The sequence below is a fragment of the Diadema setosum genome, chromosome 8, assembly GCF_964275005.1.
Source record: "Diadema setosum chromosome 8, eeDiaSeto1, whole genome shotgun sequence".
Lineage (NCBI taxonomy): Eukaryota > Metazoa > Echinodermata > Echinoidea > Diadematoida > Diadematidae > Diadema > Diadema setosum.
In genome coordinates this window covers 37878416-37899675 of record NC_092692.1, presented here as the reverse complement: position 1 = coordinate 37899675, position 21260 = coordinate 37878416, and the positions used below count along the sequence as shown (strand labels likewise).

At 39.7% G+C, this 21260-nt stretch overlaps 1 protein-coding gene across 1 annotated transcript in view; it reads right to left on the bottom strand.

Moving 5' to 3' along the window:
* The window catches only part of LOC140232243 (inactive rhomboid protein 1-like), an 88427-nt gene extending 67568 nt beyond the window's left edge, over positions 1-20859 (bottom strand). The window contains exon 1 of the mRNA XM_072312377.1: positions 20702-20859. Coding sequence (XP_072168478.1) covers positions 20702-20859 — 158 coding nt within the window. The remainder of the gene's footprint in view (positions 1-20701) is intronic.
* Positions 20860-21260: the final 401 nt, after the last annotated feature.

Sequence of the window (21260 nt, the reverse complement as noted above, 5' to 3'; positions counted from 1 at the left end):
TATTCCACAGCACTGTGCTTTGATATTGACAGTGACACAAAAACACCCTCTCACATATGTCTCTCTTCATTTATGATTCATCATCAAGTGCACCTCTCTTAATCCCTATAGCACAAAGGATAAACAAGGGCAATATAACAAGGGTGATGACCTTTGTGTAATGCACATGATGTGCGACCATTATACAGATATTGACTTACCAGAGGTGGAATATAACATTTGAGATCCTCGCGGGAAGTTATATTTTTGTCGAGGATTATTATATTTTTCCGAAGCGCGTAGCGCTGAGGAAAAATATCGTATTCCGAGACAAAAATATAACTTCCCAAGGGAAATTAAATGTTATATTCCTACCGAAGGAAAAAGTCAATATCTGTTATATTATATGACCTACAGTACAAGAAATAAACTGCTGTATAGGCCCTAAAGCAAAACGACTAGGTCTAGAAACACTACTCCTTTGCATGAACGCGCGTACCGCATGACAACAGTGCGCTAGTGCCAGTGGTATTCAATCGAGCCACAAGTAACCTTAAGATACGTAGGGCCCTAGATCTAACTCCGATGGCTTTCATGTAGGCCTACCGGGAATTCGTTCTTCCGTGGAGTACGACCGTTGCCTGTTTATCACAAAGTAATTTCTAGAACAGTCGTTAATCAATCGTACGTAGGGCCTAGTTTCGTAGCGGTAGAGCCAGATTTTGTAATGAGAGATGTAAAAATTGTAGAAGACTAGACCAAATGCCGCTTTTGGTCTTGGTAAAGCAAGCTTGTTGACATTTTGTTTGTGGTGATGTATGAGAATGTGAACTTTCTGATAATGTAGGGCCTAATCTCTTCTGCCTGCGGTCACTGGTACAAGAGCTGTTTAGACTACGGACCTGGCCCTAGTCCAGGTCCTGCGCTAGTACAAGTAGCATAAAAACTTACTCAGTTCAGGCTCTGGTAATGTAATGGGAAATCCTTTGGCTTTCCTGTCACGACTGTCTAACATTGATTGGAGTAGGAGCTATCAGGACAACAATTCTTTCTCTCTCACAAGCGAAGGGCACCTGCTCATCAAAGCTGTCATGCCAGTTTGACGAAAACAAATCAGTTGCAATTTCGTAATTTGCGCTTGCAGTGTTCTAGCGTGTCAGTGTGATGCTCATTTAATACCGCTAGCGCATTCTGTAAACGTAAGTGGTATGGTGCGTGTGGTCGGTCGACCGGTCACGATTACATTCGTAAGTATGTGTGTGTGTGTGTGTGTGCAAAGCGTCTCTGTGTATGTTGCGCGCATCATAACAATTGATTTTTGATTACGTCACCCCTCCAGATATAACGCCATTTGTTTAACGTAGTCGCTGTTATATTCCATGATTGTACGTAATTTACGTCATGTTATGAAATATAACGCTTCTCATCCTTGTGAACATGGTCACGTGACAGCATTTTGACCAATCACACATTGGTATCTATATAGGTCATATAATATAAAGCAGATATCACACTTTGTGTTATAATTGAATTCACCATTGAGAAGTCAAACATTGTCTTGAGACATGCCTGTCTGCAAAATCATTGATGGCTTGTGTCCATGTGTACATGTATGTACATGAGGGAATAAATCTCATGGTTCTTTCATACTTGTTAAACTTCTAACAGATATCCATATCCATTCTAACAGACTCCATTTCACTCCATTGGCTCGCCACTATTGGACAAGCAGTTTTCAGCAGCTTTTTTTGCTACACTTTGTTCAACTTCTGTCTGTTTTGGAACTTTCACTGATGTGCAGGCAAGTGTCCCTGAAAATTATTTCAGAGACCATTATACTGAATTCACATACATGGATTGGAAATATGACAGTACGTTATTTCTTTGTCTTGAATGTGGCGGCTCATTTTAATACTATGGTCACTCAAATGCATTCAGTAAAAAAGTGTCATCAAAGTCGGCATAGCCAGTATCCATCACAGCTGGGGGGGGGGGGGGGGGGAGGTGGTGGGCAGGAAAGGGTTGGTAGAGAGGTCTGCAGGATTTTGGGGTTGCCAATTTGCAGGGCTTCTTGGGCACTTTGGGCACAGCTAATTCATCAAGCCGAGTCCCTCCCTCAAATTCCACTGAGACATTTCAGGGAGCTAGCTTAAAAATAAACCACTCTGCGAAATGAGAATTACAGATCTATTTGTGCCCTCTGCTGGGATATACGTAAGCTGCTCTACTTGAGTCCAACGACCCATAATGGGCTCGGGGTGAGCTTTGCGTCACAACTTCAATTTCCTCGCCATCAGATTTCCAATTTGCTCAGACACCCCTCCAATTTTCTATGGCGTGAGAAACTGGGGGCGGGTGGAGGAAAAACACAGGAAACATGACCCTGCAATTTACGGTGGAAATAATACACTGATAATGCACATACTCAGTTTTCAGAATCAGACAGGGATAATGTCAGATACACAGAATTGACATTCTTTCTTCATTTCAATCCATAAGGGAGTCTGTTTTCGTTATTTGGTTTTGATGCCGGCACAGATCACTCCCAGCGGGAAAAAAAAAAGGATTTGCGGGGGACAGAGTCAATTATTGTTGCTTGCGGAGCCAATTTCATCATTTCCTGTGCACGGCTTGACAGTAGCAAATTTCAGATTGGCGTCTTGTCTTTTCCTTTCTTCTTCACACGCGAAACATGGCATACCTCAAGGCAGCAGTCTGCATGCAGTACTAGCATTCTAAATAATCTGGATTGGGAGAAGTTTTGTATATACATAAGTGTCTGGTTGCATTCTATAGTTTGAAATATCTTGGCGAACTTTTTGCGGTGGCATCATTTGGCATGCTTTGTCACTCAGTTACCTTCATCAAATGAATTGCAGGGCTGCCAACCATTGCGGTTCTAAAGGCATACTAATGAACATATTTTGAAGGCAAATATCAACTTTCATTCAATTCGAAAATAGGAAAATTGCATACCCCACACGCTAAATCAAATCTTAAAAGGAAATTATTTTCATTTACAAAGCACATGTGATGTGCCATCACATTACCCGCATAAAGTCAGAGATCATACAAGAAAGGAAAATGCACGTAATGCCGACTTCAGCTCTATAACCTTTACAGTTGTCAAACTTTTAATTCTTCCTGAAAATATTTTCCTTGTGTTCTAATATTATTATATATGTTCTAAATACCAGCAATTATTCTTCTGACATCATAAGCAGTCGAATCATGTCCCATCATTTCTAGACTTGATATACAGAGTTGGTTCCAGTCATACTATGAATATCGGACAAGATTCACGCTTGGTGAACTTTGAGTGCTCACTGGCATAGAAAACTCCATAGCATTGTACACACGCTGCCCAAAGTCCCTCGCACAAAAAGAGTTAATGCTCACAGTGAGTGATATGCCATACATCAAGGCTTGACACTAACGGTGGCCCGGTGGCCCAGGGCCACCAAAAATGAAAGTCGGGCCACCAAATTTCAAAAAAGGGCAAATTTGGTGGCCCGCCTCGGGCCACCAAAATTTCTTCCAGCTTCTTGATTATTTGCATGTAATCTGTCATTTATTTATGTTTAGACACTGCAACCCATGTGCCTGTCAATGAATAGTTATACTTAGTCTTCACCATTCAGCAGTTAAATTTGTTTAAAGGATAGATGAAAAGGACTGAATGAGTGCCTGAGAGTGAGTGTTGCGAGTTTGTTAAGGTTTATTTATGAGTAGTGGATGTCCAGCTTCCAATTCTTACTATGATAAAATTTAAATCATTTGACTCATAAAAAAAAAAAGGACATTTAATGTTTTGTATTGTTTTTTTTTTTTTGGGGGGGGGGGCCACCAAATTTTTCTCTCGGGCCACCAAAAATGTGAAATTGATGATTTTGGTGGCCCCTGGGGCCACCAAAAAAAAAAAGTTAGTGTGGAGCAATGCATACATAAACAGACTTTTGAACATTTTAGGGATTTCTCTACAGAAAGCATAAGATGCCAACTTTTTTTTTTTTCAACTGTGGGGATTTTTCTATCCCCCCCCCCCCCCCCCCCCAATGAAAGAGTGTAAATGCAGCTGGATTTCCCTACAGCATCTGTAACACATATACAAAATGCTGGTCTGAAAAGGTCAAAGTTACCTTTGGCATTTGGTGGAGTCCATAATTCACTGCTATGCCAACACAAAGCCAAAAGCAGAAAAATGGGACACATTACACTGTGCATAACAGGTTATAGAGTCAGGCTTGATACGCCTTGTAAATGTATATCTCGAGTACTTTGGATCACAGACAGTGTGGTCATTTAACTGCATTGAGAGCTATATGGAAGTCTATAATCAAGGGTGGACTGTCCAATTAATCACAATTATGGTTTATTGTAGACAATTCTTTGTAATGACCCACTTTCCTAACATCAAAGAATTGCTGAACACAGAAAATGCATTCTATCTCAGTAGTGAAAGCAGCAAAACTTTCTGTAAAGTTTTATGATACTCCACAATGATGTCAAGGGTATCATTTCAAATTAAATGGCAACATTTCACATTAAACAGCACTGTCCCAGAAATTCTTCAGGCGCCAGGCTCTGACACTGAGTGGTCAACTCAGCAACATTGTCTGGAGGAAGTAACATTTCTCAATTTACCAGGTCCTTTATTCCACATGCCTGCAAAACTTGGTATGCAGAAAAAAAAAAAACAATAATCACAACACGGCATCTTCATCCCTTTTATTCATCATACACATTTTTCTTTAAAGTTACTCATGCATTATTAATACCTATTTCATCAAAGCACACCAAATTTTGGGAGAACTTTGTTTTCGTAGCCACACCAAGTATCCCAACACCAAGCAAAATGAAAAGAGCTGAAGCAAATTACACAAGAACATAATGTCTCCAATTGAGTTTTGATTGATGTCCAGTGCAACAAAACCAGAATAAAAAGAAGAAACAGAACGTAACAATATTTCAACTTCACCCATCTTTTGAAAGGTGATTCTTTTTTTCTGAAATAGTCCTTGCTGGTAAAAAAATCCAAATTTTGGACCTGAAATTCTTCACCTACATCAAAGTAATTACGAGCAAGTGGTTACGTCTACTTGTACATCCTACCCACATTACACCTTGAATTCTTTCCACATAAGTTACATGTAGTTTCATGTAAAAATGAACTTTACTAGCTGAAGCAGTATTGGATCAAATGGAGAATGAGTTTGATGAGCTAGTACTCACTTCTTTTTTATTCCTTTTCCCATTTCTTGTTGTTGATATTGTTATGGCTACACTACTTGGCAACTACTGGCAGGGGGCAAACATCTTCATTATCAAAATTTGAGACTCCATCCTCGGGGGGGATGACTACCGTCAAGTGTTAGGAACATAATCTACCCCACGGCAACTTTCATCAAGAATCACGGATGAAAACATGAAAGGCTTGCATGCCAAGCTGAACACACGCAGAAAACATGGCTCATGTTGCACGGCGGGATGGTATTTGATGACGAGAGCTCGGCAGCAACCCTCGGGCTAACATGAAAGCCACTAAGCGAGCGGCGAGCGAAGAGCTCCACCAACCACAAGAACCTCATTTTGATCGAGGCTCTCCGGAGTTCACTAACATTCGCAAGTAAATGCTGCTCTAAGTAACATATGCATGCGATTTCCATTAACAACAAGAACTAAAAGCATTTTGATTGAAGATCACGCTGAAAAAAAAAATGGAAGATTGCAAAAAATAAAATTAAGAATATAACAAAAATATAAATACAGTACATATACGTACATATGAGATATACACCACTCAAAAAGAGCAAAGTCAAAGGCCTAGCAAAGGGGCCGAATGCATACTTACTTGCATTTGGTTTTCACATTTTCCCAGGTAAACAGACTTCATGGTCACAAAGGAATAAATGAAACAGAGGGTGGTTAGTTACATCCAGTGGAAGAGAAATGTCATTCCCTGCAAAAACGTCACTATTGCCATCCTTGCATGAAATAAAGTATAATGGCAACAATGACCTCTTTACAAGAAGGAAAAAAAAAGAGAGAATAAGGTGTTAATTATACGAATGCATGGGAAGTAAGGAATGCTTGTAACTTTCAGGACACAGCAGGTACAACTTACACACAAAACTAAGCAAAAAGCGCAAGATGAAAGCCTGGCAAACCACCGTACACGTAGAGGCTTGAATTGCCTGCACAAGTGTATGCCACATGACCATCACACCACAAGCAAACAAGACTTTGAAGTGCATGCTGGGAGGGCTATTGCGCAGGGGGGAGCCATAGACCCACGGGGGGATTCTAATTGGAAAATAATAATAATAATACGACACGATTTCATCATATATAAGCTTGACGCAGCCAGTGAGATTCATGACACATTTTTTTTTTTTTTTTTTTTTTTGACAGCGGAATTAATACAGTACGCATGCACCTGTTGTGTCTTTACGTAATATCAACTTCCTTTTAGCCTGGTAACAACCACTAGTGACTTTCTCTACGTTTTGAATTTGCATTCATACTCACAAACAGAATTGATACTCTTTTTTTTTGTGTGTGCAAATGATGAGTATTTCCTTGTGGTTGCTCAGAAACTGTAGTAAACACCAAGCTATTCAGAGATCACTTTATATTGTAACTTTACAACTTGTATTTATTTGTTCATTTGTTAAAGAAGATCTTCAGTCTGGTAAAAGTTTGGTTGTTCTGCCAACCAACATAACAGCAAGGAGACCAATCTGTAAATGAGTGAACCCTTCCCGAACAATTCCCTCCCCACAGAATAGAAGTATAAGTTATATTGCAAACCTCACTGTGGGATACTGATTCGGTTGCTGATGTCACATTCAAATGGCGTAACCGTGGAAATGATGCGTGCTAAATGAGCTGCCAAAATTAGCGCAGTAAAAATGGGCCGCCACACGCGGCGCTTGCTTGCATGCAGAACGAATCGGCGATCTGGTTTACCAATCAAATTTTAGCACTGTGGCTGTCTTCTTCTCATGCATGTTTCATGCTCATCTGAGCAGCAGTTTCGGATGGGGGAGGACCGACGTCATTGATCACATCAAGAGGTTGTTTGCTAAGCATCCCTGGTAATGTTTCTCTTCCCATCCTATATCCTGATTTCTCTTCAGCACTAATCTATATCACAGTCAACACATAACTTTATTCATCAAAGTTTATGCTCACACAAATTAAATTTCAAACAGCCATCAGTGCTTGAGGTACTCGTGTACGTGTAAGGGCCCACACAGAGTCGTGTCTGAGAACATGACTTCCAAAGGTGTTAGCTCCTTTTTCAAAACTCGCTGAGCTTTTCTCTCAATTTTGTTTCTGCAAACAGAAGCATGTTGAGGAGTGACATGTCAAATTTCATTTCCAAATACCACAGACCCACCTACACTGTACTTAGCACTGACAAATGAAAATGTCTTTTAGAAGCATCTTCTCAAGGCCCAAATAGAAGAGAAAGAAACGATGATGCACTGGCCATAATTTGAATGTTGAGATACAATCATATAATAACATGAGCTGTCACTTGGGTTAAAATGAGCTTCAGCTTTATTTAAGAAGGTAAAGACAAAACTACCTCCGAGCATCTACATGTAAATACATCTTTTTTGGCTTCTCATCTTTCATTTCAAATTCATAATGTCTTCTGAAAAATTAGCACAATATGAAGAGAAGCATACAAAAGGTTATCAAAGTGAATCCTTAGCACTCATGCTCCTCAACCAATGCTGCAATGGCCTCTAAATGTACCTCATACTTCTTTTAGATTAACACATCATTTGAAAGATGGTGTACACATGTATCAACAAAGCATAGGTCATGATGTAGGCTATATAATATGATATAAAGACAGCCGAATATCACCCCCAAGTGGCTGCACTTTCTCTTCATGGAAACCAAGACAAAGCCGCTCTCTTGATGCCGAGGTCACGACCCCTCACACTCCGTGGTGGCCGGTCTGATTGCCGACAGGTGCAAATGGGACTCGCCCTGGGGGCTATCGCAGATTGCAAAACTATGCCTGTTGCAACCAATATCTGGCACGCACTGCTCCCGAATATGCCCTTGTTGTGAGCTGGTGGGGGGGGGGGGGGGGGTGGGGGGGGGACAAAAACCCATACGTGCAATATCTGACTCCGTTACTCTGCAATTTCTTGTCCAATCTGTCGGTTATCGATGCAATCCTGAAGAAAAAAATTCTCCAGATATATATATATATATTTTTTAAAATTTTGTAAACAGGTTACATATTATTCAATCTTGATGGAAATGACTAATTAATGACAACAATGTTTTATACAAAATATAGTCTGTGAATTCTGGATTGACACATCACCACCCCTGACATCCTCTCCATGAAAGGCAAAAAAGAATCAAGGGCGGATTAATCCCTAACTCTACGGTCTCGAGGAACTAGTCTTGGTTGAGATGGGGCATCCAAATTTTTACTTTTTGTCAGATAATTAGAAACCACTTATGAAATATTGAAGAGCATAGATTTCGAAGAAGAATTCATTGTTGATTTTGGAATGGCTGAGATATCCAAAATCATAGCAGAACAAAGTGGTCGTAATAAAAGGTGGGTCCCAACTTTCATTCAGACCTCCTTGTTTTTGGTTTATACCAAAACTTTTACTTCTTTAATTTCAAACTTCACTGATGTGCTCTAATAACATTTCTGCATTCACTGAACCCACATTATAAGTTTGATGTGAATTTGCCTTAGTTTAAAAGTCATACATGTAGGTCTACCAGAAAACAGTTAAAGAGTGAGGAGTATAAGAAAGCAAGTCAACGGTAAAAACCTGGCACAATTTTTTTTTTTAATAGAAATGCCTTGTCATACTCAGATTGGATATTTTTGATCAACATCCGGTAAGTAATCAGGCACAAGAAAGGTTCTTGATTCTCACACTGCTCTAATAATCTCAGTGTGGTTGGTCACCAGTACCAAACCCAACTCACTTGAATGGCTTCTTTGTAGAAGGGAAGGCCGGAAACTCATTATATTTTTCTTCCAGCTGTGAAATTTGTTTCTTTTCAACCAGCTTTCGCATTCACACAACATGAAGCCAGCAGTATTTTGCATTTAAAATAGTTGAGTGTATTCCGGGTCATTTGACCATAATCCTGGTATAATTTGTCTCTCTTTTTTTTTTTTTTTTTGGGGGGGGGGGGAGAGGGGGGAGGGCTAATTCAAAACACCTCCTGAGATGACATGTGACCTGGATTTTACCTGTTGAACAAAGTACCACTCATCTTTTAAATATTTGAGCATAGCAATATGTCAACAAAGTTCTCCTAAGGTTGTATACTTCTTCTTGGTGTAGGTTCCAGTAAAATGAATCTTTTAAAAAAGTGTAAAGGATCATGACAATAATATCTTTAAAATTTCTTTCTCCCCCTCCCCACCATAAAACTGCAAAAAGCTTTCTAAATTCTAGCATTTTCAGCAATCTGCAGGTACATCTGGAGAACATCCCCCCCCCCCCCCAGAAAAAACAACAAATAATTCCTTGTTGTTGGTGTTATGTTTTTTTTTTTGTTGTTGTTGTTGTTGTTGTTGTAGTTCTTTTTTCTTTTTCTTTTATCCACTGCTCATGAGTCACAGTGTTGCCAGTCAGGTTCACAGACACGTCTGGGGAGTTAAAAGTGACAGGGTATGTCTGCATCATGAAATGTTGCACATACTGTGGGAGGGCAAAGGCAAGGGATTGTAGACTTGTTCCCCAGGCACTTTTTTCCCCCTCAAATTATTCAAAAATGTTTTCATCCAAAGTCAAAAATGTTTGATGCTGGTCAAAATGATTCACAGCTGTCATTAATACAATACAAAGATCAGAGGCTACAGGAAACATAATATGGGGTGTTACTTTGTGATCTGTAGTTGTCACTGATCTCTGCATATGTGTATCTCTATGTCTGAACAATGAAATATTGTGAAACTCCTGTTGGTGAAAACAAAGTATGTCATTTGTCACCATCATGTCAAAATGTTTTTGTTCCAAGTGTCAAGGGTGGGGTTTCATAGAGGGGGCATGTCTGTCCAGAATATCAACTTCTATTAACCCCCCTAACAATATACTGGCAGAAGACTGATATACTGATCAATGATATTCAACTCAATTTATTACCTTTTCACAAATCAGCGATAGAACTACTACCTCATACAGCTTGTAGGTCTACTCAAATTGGCAACAGTGATGATCAATGTCATCATCTCACAAGTCTCCCACTGCACACACATCTTAAAGGTACTCAAATTGGCAACAGTGGTGATCAATGTCATCATCTCAAAAGTCTCCCACTGCACACATATCTTAAAGGTACTGTGTACCATTGGGAGCAGTGACTTTTTTTTAAAACAAAGTTCGAGTTATCACATTTGATGCATATAATGTGTAGGTCAGTTGACTCACAAAACATCCTACCATACAAAAATTTCTCAATAAAGCCTAATATATATTTAAAGGAGATAGCACTATTTTTCTCACTAAACCGTAACTGTAGATAGATTATTCTGGAAATAATTTTATCAAAATTGTTATTCACATTTTGTATATACTGATTAACATTTTTACATGGAAATTTCTACTCCTAATAATTCACATTTTACAACTTTATCTTGGCTCACTAAAGCTGGGTTTTTGTTTCATCTGCCAATGGTAAATAATGCCTTTAAAGAAAAATGTCCTGTCTTTTTACCTGGAATGAATTAAAAGAAGATGCATCTTTTGTATGATATCCTTGTAGCCTTGTGATATAATCGGCAATGAAAACTTTCAGGAGGAAAGAGGTTGCCGCCTGCTGAGACATTGACCCCTCCCCCCCCCAAAAAAAAAAAAAAATATATATATATATATAATTTTGATATTTCTTTGAACAATTCAATGGAGAGTTGTAAGGTGATCACATCATTGCCTCCTCTTATTCATGGGACTCTGGAAAAAAAAAACATGTGAAACTTCAAAAATTCTATAACTTTCTTATTCAATTTTCTGACTTCTACAAAAATTTCCATTATTCTGTTCATCTGAATTTTGTCTTTTTCCCAAATCAACTTTAAAATGTACTTTGATAGGCCACACTCATTAAAAAATCATCATACTGTATACGCCATATATTTTCGCAGTGGTTTTTATTTTCCTGAATTTCCAAAGTCGGGGTCTCTTCAAGAATTTAACCACTCAAGAAAGTGTTGAGAAGTAATGATTCAAGAAAAATTAGACCCGCTACTGATGTGGCATATACAGTATTTTAAGACAGTACATAATCATGTTGTCATTCAAAAAAAAAAAAAAAAAAAAATGGTTTCCAATACTGGAAAGGCAAAGAATCAATTAGACTTACCTCCCAGTTTTTTTAATCATTTTTCCTCAGTCGATATGACACCTGTTTAATCCAAGTCATAAATTCCCTGTAGCTTGAATTCACACAAATTAATGCAAACCCCACATTCAATGGATGATGAAGGTGAAAATCCAAGTTTTACGTCCCATCACATGTTTAAGTCCAAATCAAGGGAATATTTTGGTGTCCGCGACCAAGTCTACGGATGATGCGACAGAACTTGACTTATTGTCTCATTGTCACGAGAGACTGAATGGGTCACAGGGGATTGTGCCCATCGTTGGAGTGAAAGTGCACAGAGGCAAGCGACGCCAGATGAATCTTCCCCCCTCTCCATTCCCATACCCCAACATGTGACAATGATGAACAGTCATCGACGCATCACAAGGTGTATATAGGGCAGACGTGAAACCACACGATTCCAATGTCGCCTTTTACACCTCGCTTAGAATCCAATGTCGCCTTACCTCGCTTCAACAGCAATGCTTTGGTATACATACATGTATGTGTGTGTGTGTGTGTGTGTGTGTGTGTGTGTGTGTTCGTCCACATATACACTGTGTCAGTGTGACACTCTCTTTACTTGCCCAGCTATTTTTGGAGGGCATCCCTGTATAATAATACTAAAGATGTTTGATGCAGAACTGATCACAAAGTCAATCGTACAATGTATCATCACTCCCTCCGGGGACCCACATAGAACACAGCTGGGATAGCTAGCCATGTGCCATCCCTAAAAACCACAGGGCATGGGTCGACCATGGTTTTAATCATGGAGTGTGCCTTTAAACACATCTTCTAGACATTGTTTGTCGACAGCACGTAGCAACAGAAAAGCTGTTTCCTTTATGTAATTAAAGTACATCCAGGTTTTAAAAGCAAAGAGAAGTGAAGAATCATTACACTGCTTTCCTTTTCCCTCCTGAGGATGGACCTACAGATTCTTTTTGAGCTCCAAGTGTCTTGACTCCTTCAGAAAAAAGGAAGCACAACTAATGATGCTGGCTCTCTTTACGTCTGATAAAGTCCTTTAAGCTAATATTCTGTATATGGTGTGTTACTTCAGTCCATGTATTACTTTTGAGACTATGATAATGAAATATATTCACTGGTGTGAATTTACAGAGGTAGATTTCACAAAGTGGCTAATATCTAATGTGGAATAAGGGCTAAAAGGATTCTAAATTTTGCAAATGTCACAATAAACACAAACATTTATTGCAAGGCACCCACCAGACAGCACGTCATCTTGTTCGGAGCTTTAATGTCACTGCAAAAGCAATTTGTCGCATAGGCACAGGTACAGGTTAACATAAACTTTAACTATGCACCGCCGGGATGCTCATCTCCACCCCTCCCTCCCCCCCCCCCCCCCCCACCCCCACTACAAAATATGTTTGTAAACGTCCAATATACTTGACATTGTCGGTTAATCGAGCCGATTAATGCACTTCCCTTCATTTTCTGACCAAGCGGTACAGTGTGTTGGAATTGCACAGGCAGCCAGGAAACTGTCGCTGCATGCTAATTCCCAGGCCCACGGACACGGGTTGATCCAGGGGAAATCCAATCGTCTGCCACCCTATACCCTGCCTTGATTACAGACTGGCTGTACAAAGATTACTTTCACAGTACATCATGCAGAGCATACCAAATATACATCATCATGGTGCAAAATATCAGTCAGGTCAAGTGTTTTGCTATGAACTAGCACAACAGTGGTTACTTGTACGGAAATTCAAATCTTACATTCATTATGTTAACTTAAAAACCCCAAATTGTTCTTAATTACCAAAACACTCACTTGTTTCCTTCTCAACTGTACATGATAAACAAAATACATGTATATGGCTGCGCTTATCATATTTCCAATGTTCGAAATAAGTTTTGATACCCAGCATCAAAACATGTTGGCAAAGGCCTTTCAGATCACATTTCTTGAGTTGTTGCATTTTAATGAGAGGGAGGCCCTGTCACTGCGCAGCTCCAAAGAGCAGTTTGACCTGAGGAGCAGAGATATGTAGTTGGCAGTGGTTGGTGTGAGCAGGTCCATACCGACCACACCACGCCACACATTTTTAAACATGTTCAAATGACTTTGCGTTTACAACATATCATCTCTACAGAAACTTGTTTCTGGCTCAAAGTGTTTGCGATCACACTTTGTTTTCGGTGTTTCAGAAAGGCGTTTCTAACCCCATCATCAAAACAGCTTTGCATCTATCAAAGCCCAAATTTCCCTGAAAATTGTTTGGAAACCCTAATTCTATGCCAGAAGTGAGTTGATAAACACACGATATAAAGCACCAAGAGGCTCTGTAAACGGAGTCTAAGACCCCGTTTACAGTGTGAGGCTCGGCCGTGGCTGAGCCGCGGCCGAGCCCTACTTCATTTCAGTGTAAACGCGCAAAAGGCCAAATGCGAGGCCAAAATTGGCCGCGCATTTGGCCACGCTCTGGAGGTGGTCTCGGCCGCGGCTCGGCCGCGGCCAAGCCCAGCCTCTTCTTGGTGTAAATGCAAACTCTGCCAAATGCGCGGCCAATTTTAGTCTGGCTTCCAGACCCTCTGCCCGTACTATTTCGCTATTCACGATATTAACCCCCTCAACGTCGAAAACTAGTGTAGTTTAAGGTGGTTTTGTCCTGCAAAGGATTTTTCCTTCGGCAAAGGCCTTTGCCCGAACGGCGACTTCGTCGCCACGGAATCCAGTTGGCAAAGGGTCTGAAAACCAGGCTATACCAAATTGCGTTTGTGTACAAACAGAGCGCCACTACAACAAAATATTGAAAGGTTTGAATTAAAAGCGCGGCCGAGCCCGGCAGTGTAAACGGACAAAATTGCGGGGCTCAGCCGCGGCTCGGCCCAGCCCCGCACTGTAAACGGGGTCATAAAGGTGGCAGGAATAGTACTACTTTCTGACAGGTGCTGCCCTAAGAAACTGATGCTATTCCTGCTTATTAATTCTCAATAATCTAATTCTCAAATGTTGACTCCTTCCACTAAACAAGTAACACAGGAATAAATGGGATAAGAATCTTGGAAATGAGTGAACTACATCTGTCCACAATTCAAAGAAAAACCCAAATTCTAAAACTCTATTTTGTGAATACAAAATTGACTCTAAAATCTTTACTATTCTTCTTCTGTATGAGAATGTGGCTCCTGAGTCTCCCTAGTGTGTATTGTTAGTCCTCATTGTGCTACTTTCTCACCCATTTCTAAATTGGGCACATGAAGGAAGCTCAGTAAAAATGAATATTCCATTAATCTCTTTGGAAGTCTGCAATCAGCTGGTGCTGTCTTACATTTCACCTTATGACCATATCAAAGCTTGACCCATAAACTTCTGGCTGATGTGCTTGACAGTAGCATACACTGGTTGCAAACTTAATTCATGACTCATGGGGCACAATCGGGCATATAGCATCAAAATTCCTTTTACAGCCTCCGCACACCAAGCACAGTAACGGCAACAGTCAGGATTTGGCTATGGAGCGCCAAAAGGAACCATGTATGGTTTTGTTAATAAATTAGAATTTGGTACAAAATCACCAAAAATTTTACTCTTATGTCAAAATCAAGAGCACCAAAACCACCATATGAAGATTTATTTTGTTACAAAATTATCATCAGGGTAGCGATATTGTAACAGAATCAGACATGGTTCCTTTTGGCGCACCAAAGCAAAAACAAAAAACAACAAAGGACTGTCGCCGTAACCGTGCTCAGCGTGCAGAGGCCTTTATGTAGCAATCGCTGGAGAAATATTCAAACATTCAACTCGGAAGAAAGACACACATGCAGAAGACCCAATTGTCTCATCTCCATGGAGACTGGTCACATGAGAAGGCCAACCAACAAGTTGAAGATGCTTTGGAATATTTGTTGAGGGTCAACAGACAGGATCTGGTTTTCACACTGTATGAAGAGCCCCCAGCCACAGCCAATGCTCAAGACAGCCCGGGTGGGGGCCGCTTTCTACCAGTGAAAGATGTGCGGACACCAGTGCAACCAACGAGGATAAAGAATCTCACGCAGAACCTAGTAGGAGCAGTGCCTGATCAAACATCAAGGATACCTCCTAAAATATGACACACCTCAAGAAAAGGCATTAACCATCTCAGTTTGCTTAAATTGGATACCAACAGAGTTCATCAATTATGTATACCAGGAATATGCATTTTTTTTTTCCCAACAGTCAAATCATAATAATGATGCTCCTTTGCAATATATCTCATGAATCAAATGCTATGTTTAAGAGCCTTGAATGAGACTATTATTCTAGTCACTATGGACCACGAAGAATGGGGGAAAACCATGTTACCAGTTGAGAGGCAAAGGGGTTTAATTCCATGCCTCATTAATGCCCTTCCGTCTCTCAACTGACGCTGCACGCAAACCAGCACAAACCAGCACGGCGTCATTCTAGGAATGCCTCTTCATCCCACCCCTTCGGTGGGTTTGTAGACCCAGCTGCTTGTCTCATGGTGCGGTGCTGGTGTGTCACGCCTGCAAAAATTAGTTATGTTCACATGATGCTACTATCCTTAAAGATTGCTCAAAGTTATAAACTTCAATGGTTAGCTCCTTGTTTAGCCCCACATATATTCACTTAAAAGTATCGGTAAGCAGTCTAAAATGTTTGATAGATGATGATTGGGTTTACTCTCTATCCACAAGCTGCAGCAGAAGAGGGGGGGGGGGGGGCATAGTCTAGCATTATGTGGACAAGATAATCAAAAAACTCAAAAGTTAGAGCATGACCTCTCACTGAAGCCCACCCCCCTATAGTTTCTGGGTCAACATACAGAGCATGTTATACACTACTGTACACTACTGAAAAGCAAGATATTTTCGCGGCATGAAATTTTCGCAAACAGGAGCCAATGGCCTTTTTTTGCATCATAAAATTTTTGTGAATTCCCTGCGGCATTCAATGCTTACATTGTGTTGACAAAAACTTTTGGGTGTATATTAATTTTGTGAATCTTGGCTCTTGCAAAATTTGCATAATCTAGTAAATGCATGCAAACATTTTCGTTTTTCAGTAGTCACATTACAGTAGTCACACATTATTAGGTTTATGGCTAGCACTGTATGTATTTCTTCTGGTTTGGTGGTTTAATCATTGAGTGGGGTTCATCTTGAAAGTTTGATTTTAAGGATCAACTACAAGCTGAAAACTTCAAAGACAACAAATGTTGTGTGCACCTAAATCTTTACCACATCCCTAGAACACACTCCTATCTCCATAAGTGTGCCATCTTATACATGAGCACTTTCAAATCACCATCCCCTGGATCCTAATGTGTTATATATAGGCGGATGCTGGTCTTCCAAAGCCTATGTACTGTAATAATTGCCTGCAGCACATTTAGGGCAATATCTCTCTCGCTGACCAAAATCTCCAGGGATGGAAACAAAATGGAGTCACCTCACATTTTTCCTTCTACCCTCTTAATTGTCAATACCGGTGTAACAATTTCACTTCATTACACACATGGGTACAAAGAAGCGGCAAGATCGCGACATTTCATGGTGGGAGTGGTTAATGACTGTCAAGCATGCCTCAGATACGTCATCAAATCTGACAAGCTACCTGGTCGGCTGTAAAGTGAAATAAATTGTCGCAGTAATCCAATAATTGCATGCGGAGGGCAATCTTGCTTGAATGTACGTCTTGTTATATTTTCCTTGAGGGGTCTTCAATGTGCCTAATTTTTCTTCTTTTTCAACCCATTGAGGACGGACTGATTTTGCTACAACACGCATTTCCCATAGACACCTGCCCGAGTATACTCGGGAATTGTCCTCAACGGGTTAACATTTCAATTTGTCGATGCTCATGTACTAGATGAATGGATAAACAAAAAAGAAAAAGGTGGTTTCAATATCTTGTGATCTTTGGTATCTGAAGATGCATCCTTCTGGAGTCCCCCCCCCCCCCCCCCCCACAAGAAGTACAAGAAGCAGGAACCTATTAAACACTGTTTGAGAGTGAGCGCCACTGGCCTTGATACCTGCAATTAATCCCACGCACACATACATCTGTAATGATTACAAATGAGATCTTCAACCTTAAAAGACTTTGTACTTTAAAGGGAAGGTAAACCCAAAGAGCAATGTGGATTGAGTGAAAGCAGCAACATTAGTAGAACACATCAGTGAAAGTTTGAGAAAAATCGGACAATCAATGCAAAAGTTATGAATTTTTAAAGTTTTGGTGTTGGAACCGCTGGATGAGGAGACTACTAGAGGATATGACGTATGAGTGGACAACAATACAAAGAAAATATAAAGGATATTCAACAAAAATTCACTTTTCTAGAATTATGAAAGAGCAGTGGACCAACTGCTTTCAGAAAGCAGGGGGAATAATTGCTACCCTTAACATATGTCAATATCAAGTTGATGGAATTTGTAATTTTCATGAAAAATGGATTTTTGTAGTATTTTCTTTATATTTTCTTGATATTGTAGTCCACTCATACGTCATAACCTCTAGTAGTCTCCTCATCCAGCGGTTCCAACACCAAAACTTTAAAAATTTATAACTTTAGCATCGATTGTCTGATTTTCTTCAAACTTTCACTGCTGTGTTCTACTAATGTTGCTGCTTTCACTCAATCCACATTGTTCTTGGGGTTTATCTTCCCTTTAATGAATGACCTCAAGTTACACGAGTTGGACAGAAACCAGATCACAACATCCTTGTACAAGATGTCAGTCAAATGTCGTCACAAGAGCTTTTGACATCACAATGACTCAACAGAAAGACTTACATTACTTGTAGGCCCATGTCCTGGGTTCCCAGCATTTCAAGAAAACAAAATTCCCTGATTTTTCCCTGATAAAGTATCAAATTTCCATGATAACTATTTCAACTCATTTCAGTTTCACATCCATTTTTCATCCAGTTTCATCTAATGCCATATATAGGCCCATTTATTGAGCTCTGTGTAGTATGTGAATGAATGACTTTGTTTCCTCCTATAACCAGAGAGCTGCTTGATCAAGACATCAGAGTTCCCAGCCCATCAGGGAAATCAAGGAAATCAGGGAAAATTATTTTACATTTTTTTCAGTCAGGGAAAAGTAAGGGAATTTGATAAAAATGCCTCAAATCAGGGAAAAGTCAGGGAATTTTGATTGGCCAAAAATGGAAAGTAGTGAGTAAGACTCTGTTTTATTTTGTTGCATACTTAAACAACATCCATTACTACATCAAAACATAATTCACACATACTTTCAGATCATTCTACCACTAACAAGCTGAGACTATGTACCTGAGCGTGAATGTACATGTATGCACTCAGCAAAGACAAGGTTTTAAATCAATCAAGACATAAATTTTGTTTTATGAAAATTATTAAAATGACTGGTGGGCACAAAAAGTAGATGACAGCATCTCTTATCATCCATTAAAAAAAAAAAAATGAACGATGTGAAATTGGTGATGTTTTATGCATGAAATAAAATTAATGAGGCCTACAAAAAAAATAAAAAAAAAACAATGCCACAGTCATTAGACCAAGGAATTGTATAGACAGAAAGATCCGTCTGTCCAGAGGAGTCTTTTATTTATTTTTTTTTTTGACGTTATCACTCTCATCCGCAGACAGACAGAAGCTTGTACTATACATCGCTGTGAGGAAGCTCTTAACCTCTGTCTCTATGGAGAATTGGGTGAGGTACCTCACCCTTCTCGATTGCGTCTAATTCACAGCCCTAGATCGGCAAATTTCAACTTGTATAGCAAAATCAACATTTCAAGTATGCATTGCACTCACCAGATTAATGATATATTCAACATTTTGATCAAATTTTCATGAAAAAAGATGCAACTACCAGCGGTCGTAACAGCTCTTCAACATATATGAATTTGTTAGCCAATCACATGCGAGGTAGATTTCTTCATGTTTTTTTAATCAAAATACATACCTCCCATGTGATTGGCTAACAGATTCAAAATGGCGACCTGAAGCTAGCAACAGCGATGTTGCGATATGGATACAAATTTCTGCGAGTATTTCTGTGAGTATTTCGATTGCACAATTTGAGAAAGTTACCCCAAATATTGCTGCATAATGTGTCATGTCATGTCAAACTTGTTTGAATGTAAAAAAGCTGTCTGAAATTTGGTTTATCGTGACGTTTGATCAGTGCGAGACCGCTGGCAACGCATCCCTATGGGAGCCAGCATCATTGCCTTCGGTCCTGTATAGGAGGGGATCCGTGAAGTCAGACGCAGTCTCCGCGGAACATTTCCCCAACGACCAGATACAGACTGATCTTTCGGTCAAGGAATTGTATAACGGTACTTTGCAAGCACCAATAACAAATGAACTGCCCACATGGGCATACACATGATAAGAGGAAAAATTGCCACAAATCTGTTTGACCATGTGCAAATTTTCCGCTAGTGAGATGTTTTTCCTACATGCGCTGTTGAGATGTTTTGCTATGTTCATTAAAACGGGAATTTCCCTCTTGGGATGCATACTTTTCCTCTAGCCATTCCTGTTTTGGCCAACCAGCATTGACTAGCATCACTTTAACTAGCAGATGCAAGAAAAAAAAAATAAACAGTTTGTACTTGTGTTAGAAACACATTATATCTCATTCGTATGAAAGCAGGCCAGAATCCAGTCTCTCTCAGAAATACATGTATCTCTGAAATAATATTACACCACTTGGTGGTCCATCCATGATTCCTGGTTTTGATCTACTCTGGACACCCTAGTACACCATAATTTACCATTTGCAGATGAAACAAAAACCCAGCATTAGTGCTTTAAAATAGTTCTAAAATGTGAGTTAGGGATAGAAACAACCACTGTAAAAAACAACAATGAATCGCTCAAATTGATGTTAAGTGTTGTTAAATATATAAAATGTGAACAATGTAGTTATAACAAAAATACTTCCAGATTAAACCGTCTACAGTTACGGGTTAATGAGAAAAATACAGATATCTCCATATATTTTAGGCTGTATCACTATAATAAATGTTATATGATAGGATGTTTTGTGGTACAACAGACCAACACATATGCATTAAATGTCATATCTTGAAAATTTTTCAAATCACTGTTACCAAAAGTAAACAGGACCTTTCACACATGCTTTTAATGGAAAAGTTTTTAAGAAACATGATAATTGTTTCAAGGAACACTGTAAAAAAAAAAAAAAAAAAAAAAAAAAAAAAAAAAAAAGACACATTTAAGTGTGTGCACATTGCATCACTCAAAACACATTTAGACACGTGTCTAAGTTGCATGATAACAGACAAGAAGTCCGAATGAAACCTCTCCTAGCTTGATTCAAGACCCTGGGGGAAGCTCTGGGCACTTACCTATCGAGGGCCTGTGGTCGCCTACCTCTACGACCCCTCTGGTTCTTTTTGCGAAAGACCACTTTGACCTCTGCATTCTGGTAGAGTGCACTAGTCTCGGCTCCAGCCACTTCCTCCTCTTCTAGAATGATGCTCTGTCTCTCATCGCTCAATGGCATCTTGATTTCTTTGCAAGACGTTCACTCTCTCGCGCCAACTTCCTCGCCGTCAGCGATGCATTTAAAATTCCGGGACACGATTCCTTTTGAACTCAGGAGGTTGAGGCAGATGGCAGCCACAGAGTTGGGTATAACTGCACCATCATCACTAGCATCTATGGTGTCTGAGATGCCTATGGTATCTTCAAAGTAATAATCCTGAGGAGTAGGTAAAATCCATTGTTGACTCCATTCCACTAGGCTGCTTTTAATAGATATAACAGATCTAGAACGTGCTTCATCGAAGTTTGAAGGATGGGCAATCCGTTTGCAGCAGGTCAAGTTCTACCAGATCGACAGAATCCGGATACTCTGCCAAGATTGTTTAAACCAACATGAAGTTCCGCATAAGTTCAGCTTCA